The sequence below is a fragment of the Cavia porcellus genome, unplaced genomic scaffold, assembly GCF_034190915.1.
Source record: "Cavia porcellus strain 051 isolate PalLab524CR breed Dunkin Hartley unplaced genomic scaffold, mCavPor4.1 scaffold_26, whole genome shotgun sequence".
NCBI lineage: Eukaryota > Metazoa > Chordata > Mammalia > Rodentia > Caviidae > Cavia > Cavia porcellus.
The window spans coordinates 23,690,439-23,711,833 of record NW_026947509.1 but is presented as its reverse complement, the minus strand read 5'-3'; the positions used below and the strand labels follow the sequence as shown (position 1 = coordinate 23,711,833).

Genomic DNA, 21,395 nt, shown 5'->3' with positions numbered 1-21,395 from the left:
TGAGGAAAAATGGAAAAACATGGGCATGAGGTGGGACAGAACCATGGCCAATCAATAAAATTATGAATATAATTGTGGGAAAAAGTGATTAAGTCAGGATCAAATGGGGAAGTGAGTCACACAGCAAACAGGTGAATACAGAATGGGCCCTTTTCCTGTAAGGGGTTGGATTAGTGGCTCCTTCTGTCTTCTTCAAAGTGATCACACTGACTCCCCAATTCAGTGGTCATAGTGCATTCAATCTTGACCTCCAGAAACCACATCTCGGAGGCAGACACTATCTGTTGCTACAGGGTCTGCACCTGGCCTGTCAGGGGCCCAAGCAGGCAACTCACCAGGAGGAAAATGCCATCACCACGCTGTTCCCAGGGTGCTATGTGCACTTACAGTCTCCATCTGCTAAAGTACAAATAATTGCAAACAAGAATATTGACTGCCTGCCACCACTTAGGTTCCACAGGATGGAGAAGAAACTCAAAATAATTATATGCCCTTCTCTACAACATGCATTGATCTGTTTTTAGGACCTGTATCAAGAACTGGAACTGTCTTTGAGACTTCATATGTGCTTTTCTTGTTTCTAATTGCCTTTTGGTCACTTTAATTTAATTCACCTACTAAAATAAGGAAGGAATAGGAAGGGCAGCTAGGTCCCACATGATCACATAGTAGGGTACACAAACTCAGCCTCCATTATCAATAGTGTTCACATGTCATGTGTACATTACAGAGCAGATAATAGCATGTATCACAGAAAGACCTGGCAGTCTCTTCATGAGGTTATTAATAAGAGAAGAATTTGGATCAATATTTGACTCACTAGTATAGAAAATGTGGAAGAATAAATCTAACATACATGACCTAAGAAGTATAGTTTATGGAGCCAGTAGGTCTCATTATACTTATACTATTAAAATCTAGTAAATAAAACTTTTTATCCAGTTTTGAAAGAATAGCATTTATTATGCTTATAATTCCCCCCCAAAACCAAAACAGTTTAACCTCCAAAGAATGTGGAATGGAATTGTATCACATGATATTGATATGGTTTTATTATGTGTAAAATTGAAATAGATTTTATTATGTGTAAAATTGAAATAGATCCTAAAGCTCAGTAAGGAAGGAGGAGATACAATAATTGTGTTGCACATGATTGCCTTTCACAGAAAAGAAAAGACCTATGTGGAGAAGAGTAAACACTTGTCAGTTTAGTGACAAGTCAGATGATTAGGAGACTCTGTGGCTTCTGGACAATATCACTATAAATGTGTCCCTCAAACTAATCTATTGAGTAGCATCTCTTAGCCAGCTCAATCTGCAGTTCTTTTCAGCTCCAATTCAAATTAACTGATTTTCTCAGAGTCATTTCTAAGAAATTCCTATCTCAGCTCCAGAAGAAACAAGGGTAATAAGAACATCAGTTGTTTCTTGTGAGTTCACAGACCTTGTGGTGTATGAACCTGAGAACCTATTTCCTGTTTGGGGGAGTCACCTAGGAGATCAAGAATTACTTATATGTGCACTGCCAGACTCTGATAGGCCCTGAAGCCCAAGGATGAGGCACAACAAAACACACTGTGCGGAGGGACAAAGACACATGCCACTCTCCAACCTGCTGTGGGTGTCCTTGGTCTTCATCTGCTCTGGTACGGATGGTGCAAATAAGTTCAAGATTGTTAAGAATGAAAGGCATAAACACAGATGTGTGCTTCACACACTCTGGGTGAGGAAAGGGGAATCAGGAAAAAGCAAGCAAATCATGACTTCACCTTTGTCTGTGGGTCCTAAATTAGTCTAAGTCTCACAATATTTCATTCATTATGTCATGGAATCAGCTGTCTCTGATTGTTCCCACAGGATTCAGTGTGGCCCAGAAAGTGACTCAAGTCCAGCCACTCACATCCAGACCAGAAGGGGAAACAGCCACCCTGGACTGCTCCTATGAGACAACCCAGGACTCATACTTTCTTCACTGGTACAAGCAACTGCCCAGTGGAGAGATGGTTTTTCTTATTATGCAGTATTCTTCGCATTCCAATGCAAAGAGTGGTCGCTATTCTATCAACTTCCAGAGCACAGCTAAGTTCATCAGCCTCACCATTTCAGCCTTACAGATGGAAGATTCGGCTAAGTATTTCTGTGCTATCGAGGAACTCACGGTGTTTGAAATGATAGTAAAAGCTGAACAAAAACTCAGGAGCTGCTGCAGGAGCCCAGCTGCAACTGGCACCTGCAGATCCCAAAGGAGAAGGGAGCATAGCCGTTGCTTCACTGTGGTCTGGATCAGACACTTAATTCTAAGTAAAACCTACTTGCTTTCGCATTTGGAAACAGGTGTCAGGAGCAACTTTTCTGTGAATCAAAAATAGATCATCAGAACATATGTAAAGATGTTTAATGTTCAATGCTTGCCCCATAATGACTGAAAGTGTCAGTTTTACTTTAAAATACGCACAGTCCAAATTTAGGTTTAATGATCTGAAACAGCAAGAACATAATTTTGTTAATCTTTTTAGGCTCCCTGTTTGGTACACGGAGCAGAGTCACCATGAACGATGCTGAATGAGAATAATTATAAGGATGAGACATCACACATTAGCTTGATCTGGAAGGGAGCCTCTATGAAGCTATTGTTTGTATAACCACAGTGAGCCTGAATTGAGTGAAGGCCAACTAGATTCACATTTAGGAAGAAAATTTGAGTAAGCACAAGTACTGGAGTTAAATGTGACTTGTGAGGAAGTACTGGGACCTGTGACGTCAAGTGGAACCTTCAACCTAAGACTTGGCTCTCTCCCTACTCCTTCAGTGTCAGTGGGTGTCCATCAAGAGAAGCCATGACATTTACAATGAAGCCATGTACACACCTGGGTCCAGATAGAGGTGCTGGAGGAGGAGCTGTGGTGGGAGGCGGAGCTGTGTCAACAATAAGATAAGTCAGCAAATCATTACCAGCTCAGGAGCACTGAACAGGGTCCTGAGCACACAAGGAGTGGCCTTAGCATCTCACCCACCTTGCACGTGCAGCACCATTTCCTTCATAACCAACCTTAGAGCAGCAAAGCACAGGGAAGCAAACTCTTAAGAAATCCATTTCTAGAGAGTTAAGTTGAGGCAGTGCAATGCTACCCTAAGTACCCCCTATCAGCTTGGGGTAAGCACCTCTTACAAAAACATTTAAAAGTTCAGACAAACACAACAAAACAATCATACTCACATGATGCAACTCCTCCTCTATCGACCACAAACAAACTAACAATTCCTAGTCAGCATAAGAAGTTTGCTTACCCATCTGTGGTGACATTTGTGGCTTTTCTAGTTGAAGCACACTGTACCATTGATATCCTATAGCTTAACTGCAGGGACACAATGAAATATGAGATGAACCTGCATCAGACATCTTATGCCTCTATCTTCAGATGAGTGAGTAGAGACTAAATCATGGTTATTATGGGATGTACCTAAATATGTTCATATCAAAATAGTGTTTCATAACCTTTGCAGTCTATGTTTCTCCAAGTGGACACTCAGTTGCAGCTGGCTTTTACAGCTGTCTCTCCCCAATGCTCTGCCCGCTGTTCCCACAGGTGCCCCCGACTCTCTATAAAATAAGTTGCTCATCAAGGGGCAGTGCTGCCTGAACGCCATAAAGTCAGCTAATACATGCTGTTACTCCGTAACTTTGATTTCAGCAGGAATCACAGATAAGCAAGCGAAAGCAAATCACACTTAAGAACAGCAATAAAATCTTTGAAATACCCAAAGGAAGCTCATACGGTGCTTTCTGAAAAACAACATTAAGGATAAGGCCTCAGTTCTCCTTATGCATAACATAGTTCAAAGATGAAAAAGCATTTTAAAAGTACTTAAAATTAAATAAACTTTCAAGGTGTTTCTCTATGAACATAACATATTTAAATTTTTCGTTGTTGAAAATCATTCTTAAGCCATGTCCATTGCATGTGCTGTGATCTCTGCTGCTCGGAGTGTGAGGCTGAGGCACTGTGCATTCGAAGCCAGTCAGAGAGAAATTAGCCAGACTCTGTCTCAAAAAAAGAAAGAAAGAAAGAAAAAAAAGAAAAATCACAGTTAATCCTGCGGAAAGTCCATTCAGATAATGAAAAAAATGTATTTTCAATGTGTATTTCTTAATTACTATTATTTTAAGGAATGAGATCACTGTGATATCCAGGCTTCTTTCACACTCCTGGGCTAAAGGCACTCCCTTGCCCCAGTCTCCTGACTAGGCTGGACTACGGGCACACACCAAAAAAACAAGCTTTGCTGTGCTATTTCTGAAAAAGGAATTATGCACAGATCTTATACACACATTTTATAAAATTAGTAGAAAAATAACCATCAGTCAGCATTCTGAAAAATATACTACTTCAGATTTAAATACTTCATAACAAATTTACTTAAAAGCACTTAATACCATTATACATTAGAACACTGAAGAAAATGAAAACTTAATCAACAAAATGAAATCTGATACTTGCTGAGGTTACTGTATGTGAGGCCTGGTATTATAAATTTTAGACTTTTCTAATTTAAACAGCCTGACATAGGTTTTGTTGTTTTCATTTACAATGTTGGGAAATGAGATAATGCTTTCCTTAGTGTTGACAAGCATCTCTGATTCAGTGTTATCTTGCATCCAGCATCTGGAGGCTCCTACATTGCAGAGTTCTGGTTATGGAGAAGCAAGGACCTCATAGCACGGTTGCTGCTGTCTGTTATGGTAATATTACTGTGTCTCTCCAAATCCCTAAGAGACTGGAGAAAACTTTCCCAAACTTAGATACAAACTGTCCAAAGCTCAGTACATTCAAAAGCCACCCACTGAGGAATGCGTGCCGCCCTCGGACCTTGGCCTGAGCTGCCGCGCGCTTCCTGCATGACTCCCGCCAGCCTGGATGAATGCCGCCCCAAGGACTGCTGCCCTCCACAACGCAACCCTCTGCATGTCCTAAACCAAGTACTTGATCTTTGGCTCCCACTCCTCCTCCCAGAACCTTGAACTGCAGTAGGTTAACCGTGCTGAGTTGAGGGGAGACTCAGTGACCTCTCACCCAAACAGAAGACCTCAGCAGGCTCCAATCCCTATACTCGTGTGCTTCTCCTGGCATTCATCCTACAACTTCAACAACCCGTTGAAGTTACAGCTTCTTCAACTAGAATGGGACCAAACAGGGTGACACAGAGGGAAGACACTCAGAACAAAACCATGAAAGTGATATAGAACTTCAAAACCAGATAGCACCTCATGGATGCCTGGACTGATGCCACTGGCCCACTCCTCAGCCCAGGACCACATACACTGCTGCACTGTGCTTCCTGTGTGCCCCGCGGATGCCCAGATGGATGCCACCGATCTGTCTCTTGGCCCAGGACTGTGTATGTCACCGCACTACACTTCCTGCAAGCCCCAAAGACACCCTGACTGACACCACCAGTCTGCCACTGCACTCGGCCCAGGACCACCTACCCTGCAGTGCCTCACTTCCTGTATGCCCAGCAGACTGCTGGACTGAGAGCACCCGCTGGCCCCTCAAGAACATTTCCTAACTCCTGGACCTAATGCTGCTGTTGATCTTCAGCTTCCACCCTTTCTGCCAGAACCTTGGACTACAGAGGATTCACTGTGCTAGCTTGTAGATTCAATAACTGCCTCACCCAAACAGAAGCAGGCTCCAGTCAGTGTGGTGAGTATGCCCCTAAAATAGAGGGCTACAGTGGGTAAATAGGGTCAGTAGTAAAGCTCCCTCCAACTAACTGTAAGACCTTGGTGAGTCTGACAAGAGTGTAGGTGACTCCTTCCTGCACACGGAGAACATCAGGCAGGGTGAGGAGTGTGCCAATAAGGATTCCCCCAACTTGGAGAAAATTAAAGGGGCTTATGAGACACACACAGGCAAACAGTAGGGACACAGGATAGCTACAGCTGATACACTATAACCAGAGATATTTGGTCACCTGGAATACCCTGAAAATAAAGTAAAAGCAGGAACTAAAAGTTGACCTACATCAATATTACCAGGCTTGTCAGCCCAGGAAGAATATGCAACTCACCCAACAGGCCTTGCAGGGGGAAGTCAGGTGACTGGCCCTCCTCTTCATTGTGGGACCCAGCAATTGGACAAACATCAACCTTACAGTAGGACCCCAAGATACACGCTACCAACAGTTGACACTAGTGGAACTGAAGGACCAAACATTAACTCGAAAGGGGAAAATGGCAAAATGAAAAAGCAAAATGCAACCTCAAACATCGACGTTTGTGTCCCCCAGGAGCACATACAGGGGACACTGAAATAGAGGACTTCAAAAGTAACGCACCAAAAATCTCTGAAAAGATAGTGAGTGAAATAAAAAAACTCCACGATGCTACAGAGGAAATCAAATTAGATGTAAGTTCTCATGTAAAAACAGAAATAGCAGTCTTAGTAAAGTAGTTGCTGAGCACAGCTAAAGAAGAAATAGAGAAAAAAAGTACAGGAGCATGGGAAACTGATTGAAACCTTGAATAAACAATATAGAAACAAGCAGAATTCATGAAACAAACTCAAAGAGACATCCAAGTAACAAAAAATTCCATTCAAAACTGGCAAAATCATTTAAATGAAGCTGAGGATAGGATTTCGGACCTTAAGGGCAGGATCAAAATTAGTGATCATGAAAGGATAGAACTTTTAAAAATAACAAGCATCATGAAATGACAATCCAGCAACTTTAAGATGATACCAAGAGCAAAAATATAATATTAATAGGCATAAGCAAAGATGCAGGAGTAAATGCAAATGACAGAACTAAACTATTCACAGAAGTAAAAGCAAAAAATTTCCCACACGTGGGGAAAAATCTGACATGCAGTTAAGTGAGGTATATAGACTGCCAAGACACAATCAACATAAATTTGCTCCCAGACATATAATAATTACGATCTTAGGCATACAGCATAAAAACAGAGTACTAAAAGCTATTAGAGAAAGGTCACAACTCACCTATCAAGGAAAGCCCTTGAACCATGGCAGACTTTTGAGCACAAACCATCAAGTCAAGATGAGCTTGGAGTCAGGTATTTCAAGCCCTGAAAAAAAACAACTTTCAACCCAGAAGGATGTACTCAGAAAAACTTTCATTCAGATTTAATAGAGAAAAAAGATACTTCCATGACAAAGAACAACTGAAGAAATTTATGGCCCCCCAACCAACCCTAGAAAGAATGTTGAAAGACTTATTATATAGAGATAAAAATGATCACAATCTCCAGAAAAACAAAAGAAAGAAACCACACGGCAGGACCAGCATTAAACACGATGGAAAAACAGAAAGCAAACAACTGGAACATAACATGGCAAAGTCGAGCCAGTACATATCAGTGATATTTATAAATGTAAATGGCCTCAATTCACATATCAAAAGAAATAGGTTGACAGAATGGATCAAGAAACAGGATCCCTAAAGAAGCTGTTTGGGTCAAGAAACACATCTGACCCAAAAGGAAACTCATAGACTAAAAATCAAAGGATGGAAAACAGTATTCCATACAACATGAACCCAGAAAAAAGCAGGGGTACCTATTCTGTTTGCAGACAAAGTGAACTTCAAACCTAAAATGATTAAAAGAGATAAAGAATGTCACTACATACTCATTACTGGAAAAATTCAAGAGGAAGAACTAATAATTATAAATATGTATGCAGCAAACACAGGAGCACACAACTATATAAGACAAATACTAATGGACATGAAAAACCAAGTACACAAGAACACAGTTATAACAGAGGACCTTAACACCCCATTGTCACAAAGAGATAGATCAACTAGACAAAAAGTCAGCAAAGAAATAATAGAACTGAATCACACCTGTGAGCAATTGGAGTCAAGCTCGCCTCCTTGTTGTCCTCCAGCATTTACACATTAGAGTAAGGTGAAACCTTTCTCAAAAGAGCTGCCGGTTTTCAATCATTCGGTGCAATTCTGAGGGCAGTAATCATGTGGAAGAGTCTCAGGACAGCAGGACTAGATGGTTGTTAATTTATTATGCCTGCAGATGCAAAAATGATAAATTAAATATATAAGGTGATTTTTTTTTCAGAGAATTTTAAAACACACCCAAAAAGGATATTGTGAGCTTCGCCTTGTCGGTAAACTCGGGGTATTAGAGGCCAAGAGAAGAAATGAGTTTTTAGTGGGGAGAGGAAAAGAAAAGCAGTGCCCTCTTTCTAGGTTTGAGTATATAAACTCTGCCAGGTCATGAGAATAATATGAATTACCACCTGGATACCCATTTGCACCTGCAAAATTTGGGACATTTTCCCAGCCACCGCAAAAGGCAATGATGTCAGGCAGAATGAGCTCATGATCTTCAGTTCTGAGAGCAAGAGAGCTGGAGGAGAGAGAGAGACAGAGAGATAGACAGACAGGCAGACAGGCAGACAAGACAGACAGATAGACAGAGACACAGAGAGTTACAGATGGGGAGAGATAGAGAGACTAAAGGAACAGATTACAAGATTTCTTTTTATCTAAAGTGTTAGGATCCAAAGATCTGAATGAGGTGAAGTGTCGCACTGAGTCCCTTCTCTCTACTGGGTCTCAGGTCCAGGCTTCCCACACTGGCTCCAGGAGAAACTTTTCTGGATGGATCTCTATTTGTGTCTCCATGGTGAGCAAGTTTTAGTTCAGTCTGACCTGGAGTGGGGTACAGCGACCCGAAGGAAACCTGCTGAGGTCTATGCTCACTGTCCTGTGCACAGCTCCACACTTTCCCGATGTCTGATTAGAAGGACCTGGAACCCCTTGTCTCCAGGGCTTTCATATGTAAGCTCGGATTTTCTAGTTACTCAGAACTCGAACAGCTGAAAAGACAAAGCTAAAGGTTGATATGTTTCAGAGGGCAAAGGATTGGGGAAGTGGGAAAGAAAACTATGAAAAGGTTTTTGCTAGACTTTAAAAGTCAAAGTGCCAGAGCAGCAGGCTTTGCCAGGAGCAATGTCACTGGGCAGGATTCTAAAAAGTTCACAAAGCACAGACATGGACCCAAATCCATCCTAGCTGTAGAATCAATTTGCAGCTTTATTGACCACCATCACAAAAAACAATTTTCCAGGAATGTCAGGAAGAGGCATAAACAGGATTTTAAGCAGAATTTTGAAAGTACATGCTCACATAAATAAACCATGGGCCTTCAAGGAGAGAGATATTATTTTTGGAACTGGGAACTTCTATGTTTCTCTTGAGTTGGAAACCTATGGAAAAGATGGCCAACCCCTTAAAAGCACAACGACTCATTTTACAGGTCAAAGAGATTTTTATAGATGGCTATTTTAACCACTGTTTGTATTATCTCACTCTCTTTGTTTATCTTAACATCAGGATTCCGTTCTTTACTTTCTCAACCTGACCTATTTTACTGCACTTACAGTATCTCGAAGGAGTATTGGGGATCACGGGTCTGGGAGGAAAGAGGCATGAATTAACCAAGGAACTGCCAATGTAGGTAACTTTGGGTAATTCTGACCATGTCTTGAAAACTGCAGTCTTCTTAAAAGTATAGTTTTTTAAAATTATGATTGTCCTTATCTTTTTTCTACCTATCTTATTTCTTCTATTTTACCTTATATCTGATAAATTTACTGCCTTTGACTGGTACTTTGCTCTTCCCCAAGTGTTGTTCAAATCCCTAGAAGTGCGCTCTGGAGAGAAACCTATTTGATCCACTTAGCTGGGCTTCGTGTTAAGTCACCTCTTCAGGGTCACAGTACTCTTCTGTCTCCTTCCACTGCGGGTCCTCTCGAGGTGATTCTTCTCAGGCCGCCCTGCTAGTGTGACACTAGCAGACAGTCACCTTAAGGCAACACAATGACTGGTCCAAGATCTTCAACTGTTGCTGTTCCAGAAAAGACATTTAAGTAGAAGAACGTCTTACATGTGACTGTGAACAGTCATCCACAAAATTTAACTGAGAAGTTCCTTTTTGGGACAGTTATAAAACTTTAAATATAGCTGGAAAATTAGAAAAAATAAGTTTTTAAGTGAAAAGCAGATATCCATTGAGAAAGACAGATTCTCAGCTATTTAAAAGTTCATTTTCAAGACTTACTCAGTTGGTAATGTTATGTTGTATGCTTATCGCCCTAGTAACCATGTACCTAGAGCACTAACCACATTGCTATAAATTAGTTATAAATTAACTGACCATGTCGTCATGCTGTTCTGTATGCGTTGCCCCCCTACCCCAGTAACCTGTTTGCTGTGTCAACTTTGTTCCCCTTGTAAGAGAGGAATAATGCTGTCAACCATTGTTCCCTCAGGAGACACAAATGTTCCTGGAATTGGCAGACCAAGGGCTCTGAATTGGCTAACCACCCACTGTGAAATGTCTCTCACCTCAAGCAAAGGGGAACAAGGCCCACCTTGTTTCTGTTTCTCATCACTATGTACTCAGTGATCAATGAGCTAATCATAAATGAAGTATTAAAAGTCAGTCAAAATTGTGACTCAGTTGCACAGCTTTGCAAATTACATCTGCACTGTGTCGCTGGGCCAGCTAAAATAACAGCCCTTCTTTTAAAAAGTCATTGTCTTGCCCCATTTTTCACCTTGGGGGTCTTGCCCCATTTTTTATCTCGAGGGGCCTTTTTTGGGGAGTACAACAGGTAACTCATGAATAAATGAAACGAAGCCTTTGAATGTTCATTGTGATGTATCTGGAGAACACTCAATGCTAATACTGCAAAACTGCTTTCAATTCTGGAGCTCAAAACAAATCCACATGTGTCCAGACAGTGCTGTCTGTCCTGACTTACATTTCAAATCTTTTAGCACAAACAAATTAAGAGGATGGATTTCCTTTATAGCAGAAATGTATAAATGACTATTTGTCAAAACATATGAAGGGACATGGAAAAACAACTTTAAGCAGGTACTTGTGCACTGACATACTAGAAGAAAGAGAAATGCTTTCCTCCAGTACAGTTTAGCTGAAAATGTAATTTCCAGTCCTTCCTGTGCAACTGTGGAGGATGCACCACAACCAAGCTGCCCTCTCACTGGCCACAGGTCCATTAGCTTCCCTTGTCAGAGCACTTGCTTCTCCTCAGGCTTGGGAGTCTCTGAGGACAGCACAGCAAGTGTGGGTATCTCTTCCGTCAGTCACTCCATACCAACTCATCACCGGGGATGTGCACTGGATGCTGGCCACCAGAGTGTCCACACCGGCTTTGGCTGGGAAGAAGCATCGGGTGCCCCAGACCATGTCCTCCCACCTCGCTCAGCAACAGGAGCTCAGCTGTGCATGTTGGGATGCATGACTCCGAGAACTCTGGTTTTGTAACTGTGGATGCTAACTGAGTTAAACTGGGTGTTTATCAGGGCTGAAAGGGTCTGTTGGATGCTTTCTTTGAAGGGCTCAGCAATGCTTTCCAAAATAGCACATGAAAATATGGTTAAATGGCACTGAAGACCTTTTTCTCTTGTAAGTGTGCTGAAATTATTGTTTTAGATTTCCCTCTGTTATCTTAAAGTTTTAAAACTTTAGACGTCCCCCAAATCAATTATTTTACCATCTGTGCAAAAATGTCCTCCACATTTATTAATATATAAGATATTATAAATTCCTGGAATATTGGGACACCAAATCATCTGATTTTCCAGCAACGAGTCATAGAGGAAAATAAACAATTAGAGCAAATGGCAATTGAGTGAATTATCTATGTTTCCTCTGACAGGAGGAGTCACAGCAGTTGATATTCAGAACGAAGACAGCTCTAATCAGTGTGTCTTTGGTATTCTTTCCCTCAGATTTTATCCCATCCTCTGCTGGAAGCTCCTAAGGACAGAGGGTACAGATATATCTTTTCCCTCAGGGTACTAGAGCTTGGGCGCCAGGTCAGAGGCTTGAATCTGGGGCCTATCTGGATGATTTTGCTTTCTTTCCCTGAAAAGTAGGAGAAAAGCTCATAGGGGCAGAATAAAAAGTTTATTCATGATTTCACTAAATTGGAAAGGGAGCTTGTCCACCACTCTAAGATGTATAGAAGACTCCAGTTCATCAGAGGGGTAGGACAAGATCAGAAAATATGACTGTGCAGATTCAAGCTTTAGTTCCTCATGAGGAACCTGAGAAATAGCTCTGTTTAAAATAATCTTAATGTTTAAAGCCCATGTCTTTTTTGTTTCCCCCAGCATGATATCATCTATTCCTCTGTCTTGAGGGACGACGCCGAGTGCTGAATTATCCGGGTAGCTGTTTAGTGCTTGCTTTATGTGTAGATTTCATCAAAAGCAGATAAGATCTAAGTAAGTAAGAGACATCTGGTGCTTGAATTAAAAAAAAAAGAAAGAAAGAAAGAAAGAAAGAAAGAAAGAAAGAAAGAAAGAAAGAAAAGAAAAGAAAACTGCACCGTCTTAAATCCTGGAACAAAATATTGCACAAGAGGGAACCTACATCAGAAATTTACCTAATAGTGCCACCTTCTGGAGGGTTTTTTGCTTTTAGGAAATTTTGCCTAAGAACTGCCTCTATGTACTTCGGTGATCCTGTTTAATTTTTGGTAACGTTGACTTTTTTTAGTCCCGAAAATTTCCTCACCCTGACTCCAAGCTCAGTTGTCTTCTCTGAAGCACTGCTAATTCACCATCTGATGCTGAGTCCTTCCCTGGGATTCTAACTTTTCTGGTCAGACTCCTTGCGGGAGAAGCGATTGATGATTGGCGTCATCCTTTTTAGACAAATTTGAGAAACAGTAGAGGTTGAGACAGAGTGGCCCTCAGGCTGTGTTTACCTTTTATTAAATTTGATATCATTTATTTGGTAGGGGAGAGCTCCCAAGAGGTTTAGAATTTTTACAATTTCAAGGAAGTACCTGCCTATCCATCTATCTACATGTCCTTTACACTGTGACATAGATTTTAGGTTTCTATATATGACGATGAAAGATAAAAATTAAAATTTTAAATAGAGGACTGCCGGAATGCCCGCCAAGAGGCATAGGGACACACCTGGAAAGAGAACCTTGCCCTCTCTGTGTGAGCCTGTCTGGCAGGCAAGCTTGTCTTACAGTGCAACCCCAAAGTGTCTTTTGCTTAACCTCCACCTTCACTGCCTGTTTAACTGGTGCTAATGGCCTTGTAATGTAACAAAATGTAACAGAACAGTTCTCCTCTGTATAATCCATAGTTTGTATAACTGCTAGCCTTATGGTGTAACCCAAAATGTTTAATCTCCCTTAGCAACCGATGCTGTCACCCATCCCACCAATCATAGGAGCCAAATTTGTCTGTAAACCTCCGTGCTTACTTGCTGGTTAAAAGCCCTAAGCCTTGCCAGGCAGGGCTCTGACCATCATGGACAAATCCTGGTCAGGAGCCCTCGGGTGTAGTAAACTGTCTCCCACAACTTCTGGTGCTGTTTTCCGGTTTGACCTGCTTTCTGCAACATTTTTAAATAGCAGGTGTTTGACTGTCTCACATTGAAATCTTGGTTCTCAATATCTTTTGAGGTGAAGATGGGCAAAGGAAGATTGCCCAATTCCAACTGAAAAGGACACAGCTCTTGCTGATTAAGTAACTATAAACCTTACACAAGGCATCATTTGTACCCTGAATTAGTAATTCAGGGTTTTAGTAATTTGGTTAAATAATTTAGCTACTTTTATAGAATGTTAAGACAACAATCATGATTGTATTACCTCAGGAGAGTTAGACTTCTTTAAAAATTTTGTAAAAGGTTAGAGTATTTGTGTAAATAAGGCATATTACAGCTCTGTAAATATAATAGCAGTTTATTTAGCTAGCATTGTAGGCCAAACTTTATAAACAGACTTTAAGTGGGTGCTTAATAAACACATCTCTCTTAGATTTAGTTTTTGTGAACAATCAAAGTCTAAAAAACACAGTGGCAAACACAAGAAATTATTCTGATGAAAGTAAAGCCTTTGCACTTTATTTCTTTTATGAATTTTATCAATATTTTAAGAGTTGTGTTTTAAACTTAAACATTTCATGATTCTGACTTTATCCCTGTGTGTTACACTTTGACTTCAGAATAAACCCCCTCCCCTCTCCTCCTTCTTGGAGGGTGACAAAGTCAAAGTGTCTGGGCTTCGGCTTCTCTCAGTGAACTCATTCCCCTGGTGTCCGTGAGACCAAATAGTACAGGGCTGCTGAGCTCACTCTGTGACTCCATGACAAATAGGTCTTCTTTACCCAAACCCATCAACCTCTCACCTATGGCAAATGTGCCCTTCTATCGTGTGTTCATGCAACAAAAATGAGAAGTTTAAAGAAGTAACTGGGAGCGAGGACTTGGGGGCCAGATGGCCAGCATTGGAATCTGATCTTGAATGTCTCTGTGTTCACCAACTTCTCTGATTCCAGTTGTAGTGGGGATTAAATTAATTAATGCATATGAAATTGTGCCCCCTTGTAGTAGCCAATATGTTTTAGCTGGCAAGAACAAATTGTATAAAAGTTTGTAAAATAGTAAAAAACTGAGAAATCACTTTTGTTCAGGAAGCAAAGATGTATCCTTAAATTGGTTATCTGTTTAGTAAGTAAAGAAAGACAACAGATATATATTCAGCATGATTATGATCATATGTAAAATGTCTTACATCAGGAGCTCTGGTTCAACTAATGTAAAATATTGGTTTTGCACAGGTCATACTATCTTGAGATGCTTGAAATTTGAAAAGCAAGACAAAATACTATGAATTTAATCAATAGCTACAATTCAAAAAGCATAGAACAAATAGATTTCATTATTGTTAACTCATTTGTTGTGCACAGTGATGGGCTTATTGTAAATTTTCTTACACACAAAAAATGTGCTTTGACTGTCTTCTTGCCAATCAGTCTCTTTCATTCCCCGATCCCTACTGCTCTTCTGCTTTCCTGATAGTGCACTTTCCACTCTTATGGTATTCAAAAATTAGATTCCATCTTTTACTTTTATGAATCTGACATATTTTGCCTGAGCATGAATTTCATCCATTTTCCTGAAAAGGATGATTTTGTTTTTCTTTATATTTGAATAAAATTCCATTATGCAGCCATTTATATATACACACACATTCTCTCTCTCTCTCCCTCTCTCTCTCTCTCTCTCTCTCTCTCTCTCTCTCTCTCTCTCTCTCCTCTCTCTCTCTCTCCTCTATCTCCTCTCTCTCTCTCTCTCTCTCTCTCTCTCTCTCTCTCTCTCTCTCTGTTTACTCATTGGCAGGAGTCTAGACTCATTCTTTATCATGGCCATTGTGAACTGTGCCGAGGTAAACACTGATATGAAGGTGTCTTTATAATAAGATGACACTGATTCCTTTGCGTATGCACAAAGTGTATATATTAAGAAGCATGTTCCTGGATAATATGTCAGGTCCATTTTGATTTTTTAACACACCTTCATGCTGATTTATGTAATGCTGTGCTAATTTACATTTCCATGAATAAGGATTCCTTTCCGCCTGATCCTTGCCAGCAAGTTAAGTTTTGTTTTTTGATAATGGGCATTGGGGTGGTGCCAAATATCTGTGCACTTTAAAATTTCTTTTTATTTTATAGGTGTATGTTTGCAGTATTCCATTCATCTTGGAGTGTAGCTACCTGTACATAACACACAGTTTCTTCTTTTCAATTCCCGTCCTCTCCCATTTCATTCCATTTGTAGTTATTTCTAACTCATATTTATGACAGTCAGTGTTTTACACTTATTGAGGATGTTAGGCTCCTATACCTGGCACAGTTTAATCTTTCTTACCTCCCCTTCCCGTCCCCTCTCTCCTCCGTTCCACCCCCTTGACCCCTTTCCATTGGAAGAGATCTGTCCTGGTTCCTTTCATCCATCCTGACCTGCCCTTTATTTTTCCCTTGCCTAACTCAGTGAGAGATGACACATGTAAGCTTGTGGGTTTGATTTGACATGTGTTTCCATAATGACTAAAAATGTTAAACATTTTTGTCATATTTGTCAAACCACTTATATCTTTTAGTTTGAGAATTGTTGGTTCAGCTCACTTGTCTATTTTGATTGATGTACTTGTTCTATTGGTGTTTTGCTTTTAGTTCCTTAAATGCACTGGATATTAATCCCCTCTAAAAGAAGTTACTGGCAAAGACTTTCTCTTATTCTCTTTCCTTCACTGTTTACTTTCTGTGCAGAAACTTTTCAATTTGAAGTAACCTTGCTTTTCAATTCCTAGTGACATTTGTGAATCTTTGGGAGTCCTGCACAGAAGATTTTTGGCTATGCCAAAATTTTAAAGTATATCACCTGTTTTCATGTAATGGTGTCACAGTTCGAGGGCTTATATTGATGTTTTAAATCTATTTTGAATGATTTTTTTGTTGTTGCTATACTAAGTGTGACAGATGGATCTGGCTGCAGTCCTCTTATTTGTGCATAGACATTTTTCCCAGCACCATTTGTTGAAGAGGCTGCCTTTCCTCTAACATACACTTTTGGTTTCTTTAACAATTAGAATGGCTGCAATTGCATGGGTTTGTTCCTACCTCTCTGTTCCAGTGGTGTGCCTGGGTGTTCGTGTGTGTGTGTGTGTGTGTGTGTGTGTGTGTGTGTGTGTGTGTGTGTATTTATGCCAGCTTTGTCCTTCAGTACACTTGCTTCTGGTCCTGACCTGGTCTTTCCTTTGTTACCTCTGTGGAGAGGAAATCAGCAGTGTAATCTGGCCCAGAGGGCGGATCTAGTGGCTGGTTGGCTGGGGAGATTCTCAGCTCTCTGCAGTGACACTCAGGAATATAAGCTATTAGGCTTGCTTGTGTTTGTGGACACTCAGACAGTGATCTATGTTCTCAGTGAGTGTGATGAACACAAAAATGGAGAAACTCTTGAGAGTTTCATTCATAATTTTGTCTTGGATCCTATGGCTGTGAGTTTGGTGCACTTGGGAAATGTCAATAATAATAACATAGTCAACAAATTCTTTCTATAAGCCTGAAATTTGTAAGGGCTATTTGAGCATCTGTGATCATTGGTAGGGACAGTGAAAAGATTGTATTTCTTTAAAAAAGTAGTCAATATCACTGAATGACTACGTCTGTGCCTCTCCCTATTCCACAGTGGTGAGCAGCCTGCATGTGCTGGAGCAGAGTCCTTCCTTGCTGAGTGTCTAGGAGAGGACAATCACCATTCTGAACTGCACTACTGAGGGGAGAACCCACCTCAATTTCCACTGGTTCCGACAGAACCCTGGGAAGGAGCTTGTGTCTTTGACCTCCATTCAGTCTGATCAGAAAGAGCAGATTGACAGATACTTTAAAGATCAGCTTGGGAAGAGCAAGGTATACAGCATTCTGAACCTCCCCAGCCCCCAGCTTGGTGACTCAGCCACGTACTTCTGTGCCTTGCGGCACTGTGCTCCTCCAGCATCTGTGGCCCACACCACAACCTGCAGCGGGGCTGCTTGACACAGGTCCAGCCTGTGTGACCAAGAGAGGGGCTTTCTTTACTCTTGGGTGCTCTGCTTTACACTCTCTGTCTCCCAGTAGGGAAGGCTGATGCACCATCTCCTGTGTGAGGAATCGGAATTTACATGGAGTTAAATTTTTTTCTTCATGGTTTCATTCTTCAGTGCCCATTATACTGGTCCTGGGCCTGTTTGCCCACAGAGCCCTCCACTGTGTGCACTTTTCTCTGCAAGGTCGAAACCCTTTGTGGCTCAGGCTCTGAGCCCAGGCAACAAGTTTCACCAGCTGGCTGCTTAACAGGAGTAATTGGTGAATTTGTTGATGATCTTCATAATATTTCTGGATTTGTGTGCTACCTATGTCATTGGTAGCACTGTTTACTTACTTTAATATTGAGCTGATTTTAAAAACAACTGCATTAAAATTACTCATGTTGTAAGGGATTCTATCTGTGAAATGATGTCACATATGCTGACATTACAGATAAAATTTTCCCAATACAAATAAAAGCACATTTTTATATAACATTTAAGAAACTCAACTCTGTATTGCTTGATTTTCCCTCTTATATCAATGATGCTTTAGGAAACACTCAGTGTGGGACATTCATTTAATTTATGAAATAATCAGGACACAGAGAAATGGTGTGATGTAAGGCATAACCTAAAGAACTAGAACCCGGGAGTAGAAGCTGGGTGTTCTCACCGGACATGTGCTAATTCCCTGAAAAATGCAAACACGTCCAGAGTCTGAAGGAAGGTTCCTGTAATGTGTTGCAAATTAAACTAAATTAAACTATCTTTTAATTGTACTTTTATTTTGGATAAGTTAGAAGATATAAATACTCAGATATAAATAGAATACTCCGTAATCTGTGGCCTAAAAATGCCAACTAATATGATTTTATGATTTTAAAGGTTAGGGGTACAGATATACAATGTTATTTTTCATGAAAGGGGATTATTGTACATCCAGTATTTCTTACATGCTCGTCTTTCTGTATAATATATTTAGATACTCCCATGACAACACTCTGTGCTGTGACAGCACTGGTCTCCTTCAGGTTGTTGAAGTCCTTTCCCAAGTTTCGCTTTACTCTTTCCTTCATCTGAAATGTTCTTGCCCCAAATCCTGGCCAGCCTGACTCACTGTCACCCTTCAAGTCACAGCTCTAATATCAGTCACTTTAGAGAAATCCTCTGACTTCTGCTGATCTTTCCACCCGCAGTGACTGTTCACAGCACTCCCTAAATCTCCACAGCACACTGGCTACTTCTTTTTCAGAAGGAGCTGTAACATCAGGTACATTGCTGATTTATGTGTCAAACTGTGGAGTGCTTATTCCTTCAGTCAGAATACAAGATTTAGAGCATCAAGGGTATTTGCTTCATGGCTTTATCTTTAGTGTCCAGAGTAATGCCTGTAGCAATCAGTACAGAACTATCTGCCAAAAGAATTAATGGGTGGATGAAGGACCGAGTGTTGCTTGGCTCTTCCCTTTCTCTTCATTTTCCTTTTGCTCATTCCACAGCAAGTCCCCTTTATAATTTCTGTTTCACTATAGGAACAGCCCAGTTCTCCCTGGCCTGCTCCCCAGATTCTGATTCCTGCTTTCTTTCATTCTAGGGGCTCTGGGAAGTAGATTATCTCAGGATCTCGGCCTTTCCTCATCCAACCAAATTTATCTTTATCAGAACGACTGACTCAGCTGTAAGGTGAATAAACTCATGACTCAACAAAAAGAAGAGACAGTCTCAATTAGAAGTTCCGAAGAAACACAAATCAATATCTCACAGAAAATAATTACATGCATGTGCCAAAGCTTTAGTTTAAACTATTATGAGCTGAAAAGTTCCTCAGGAAACAAATCCAAATAATTTTTGTGGACAGTTTATTGGAAGATTATATTTTAAAAAGCTACTGTTAACTTTACCATCTATGAAATGGCCCAGTGGAAAAAAAGTAGTCTTTTCTTGTTGGGAGCCACCACATTGCCGAGCCGCCGCATATAGCGATCATGCGGCCTGTGGTAAAGAGTAAAGCCTGAGTTAGATTACCCCTCCCATCGAGCACGTTAGTTTCCTGCTTACCGCGTAAACAACCCGCTCAATAATATGTTAGCCAATCAGCTTGCCTTGCTTACTTTAATATGATTGGACACTGTATCCGTATATATACTGGTGCCACCCCTGGGGGGAAGTAGAAGCCCGGAAGGAGCCGCGGAGAGCGGACCGGTAGAGGCTTCGGAGCGAAGCCCGAAAGGAGCCGCAGAGAGCGGACCGGTAGAGGCTTCGGAGCGAAGCACAAAAGGAGCCACGGGGAGCGGACCAGAGGAGGCTTCGGCTGGGAGCGATCCCAGGGCAGGCTATACAGAGAAAAAATTAAAAAAAAGGTTGTCCACTGCCAGACTTTGTCGTGTGTCCTTCCTGCCGGCCAAGAGCGACATCAACATTTTCTGTCAAAAGAGATACCTCAATTTTATGAAAATCCTTATTTTTGTTCAATCTTATTTTTGTGAAATGTACTTGTTTCAGCATTTCTTAAAAAGCTGAAACAAAAGGCTATGTGCCTGTCAACCTGGTGTAAAACTTTCTAACAAAGGGCTTTCCAGATCACAGAACCAAGCCTACCTAACAACTATGATCTCATGGGACAGTCATTGGGGTTACGTTGTAAGGCCACACTCCTGCCAACAGAGTGAGACACAGTGGCCACCGAGCTTCAGAGATAAAACCTGAGCAGATGCCTGCTCAGCGTGCTTGCTCTGTTAGTGATACAGCCTTCAGCAGAAATAGTTTGTCTTGTTGAGACACTTTCAAAAGTTTGTAGTTTGCTACGTCCTGTTTGCAGCACCAAACAATTTGTGCCCAGCAACTGTTAGACTACTAAAAGATTTATATTTATGGGCACATAGAACACTAATTTTGCTGAAGGAGTATTTATTTCATTAAATCACATCAGAAAATAACTCAGCTATAAAGAAAGATTGCGTGGAGGCTTTTTACAAGTAAATGAATGCTACTTGAGAGCGTACTTACAAGGGAAACAAAACAAACTCTCATGTGTAAATACCATATTGTCTCCCTACTAGAGAAATATGAGTAAATATGATCCAAAAGAGTAAATATGACCCAAAATCTACAATAAATGTTGTGTAAGGGTAAGAAACTGTTCAAAGGGGAAAAGTAACTGGGATGGGAAAGAAGGAAAAAAGGAAGGAAAAAGGAAAGCACGTAAATTTGTGTTTATATGCATCAGTTAGCTAAAGTGACTATAATACTAATTCTATTAGGTCTTGAAAAAAACACTCAGTACTCATATGATTAGATCAGTTTGGTGTGTCCATATCTGGTAATCAAAGTAACCCTTTTGAGGGTAAAATTATACAGTGTTACAATGATCGCTGAGTTCCTATCATCTTGTTTTGAAAACACACACTGTCACTGTTTTGGGTTTGTTGTTGTCTCTTTTGCTCTTTGTTTTTCTTTTCTGTCTTTTTTTCTCTTAAATAAATAAATAAATAGCTTATGTACTTTATTAGAAGTGACATTTAATTCCTGTTTTTTTTTTTTTCCTTATTCTGGGGTTTCTTTGCCAGTTTTTTTTTTTATTATTCACAATAGCTTTATAGTATATTTTCAGATCAGGGATTATGATGTCACCTGTCTTCTTTGTTGCCCAGGATTGCCTTTGCTGTTCTAGGTCTCTTCTGGCTGAAGATGAATTTTATGAATGTTTTCTCTAAGTCTGTGAGATATGCTGTTGGAATTTTGATTGGGCTTACATGGATTCTGTGTAAAAGTATTGGATATATGTCCATTTTTACTACGTTATTTCTTCCTACTCAAAAGCATGGGATATCTCTCTATTTTCTAATATCTGCTCCAATCTCCTTTTTCAGATTACTGTAATTTTCAGTGTAGAGGTCTCATATCTTTCATTAAATTGATTTATTGGTATTTCATTTT

The 21,395-nt window shown here is 40.5% G+C and overlaps 1 pseudogene and 1 gene segment (V, D, J or C); both read left to right on the top strand.

Moving 5' to 3' along the window:
- The window catches only part of LOC134473361 (coiled-coil domain-containing protein R3HCC1L-like), a 198,998-nt pseudogene that overhangs the window by 40,913 nt on the left and 136,690 nt on the right, over positions 1-21,395 (top strand).
- On the top strand, positions 1,531-12,240 carry LOC111758116 (T cell receptor delta variable 1-like). The segment is given in 3 exon segments: positions 1,531-1,646; positions 1,858-2,174; positions 12,193-12,240. Coding segments are annotated over 3 exon segments (456 nt in total).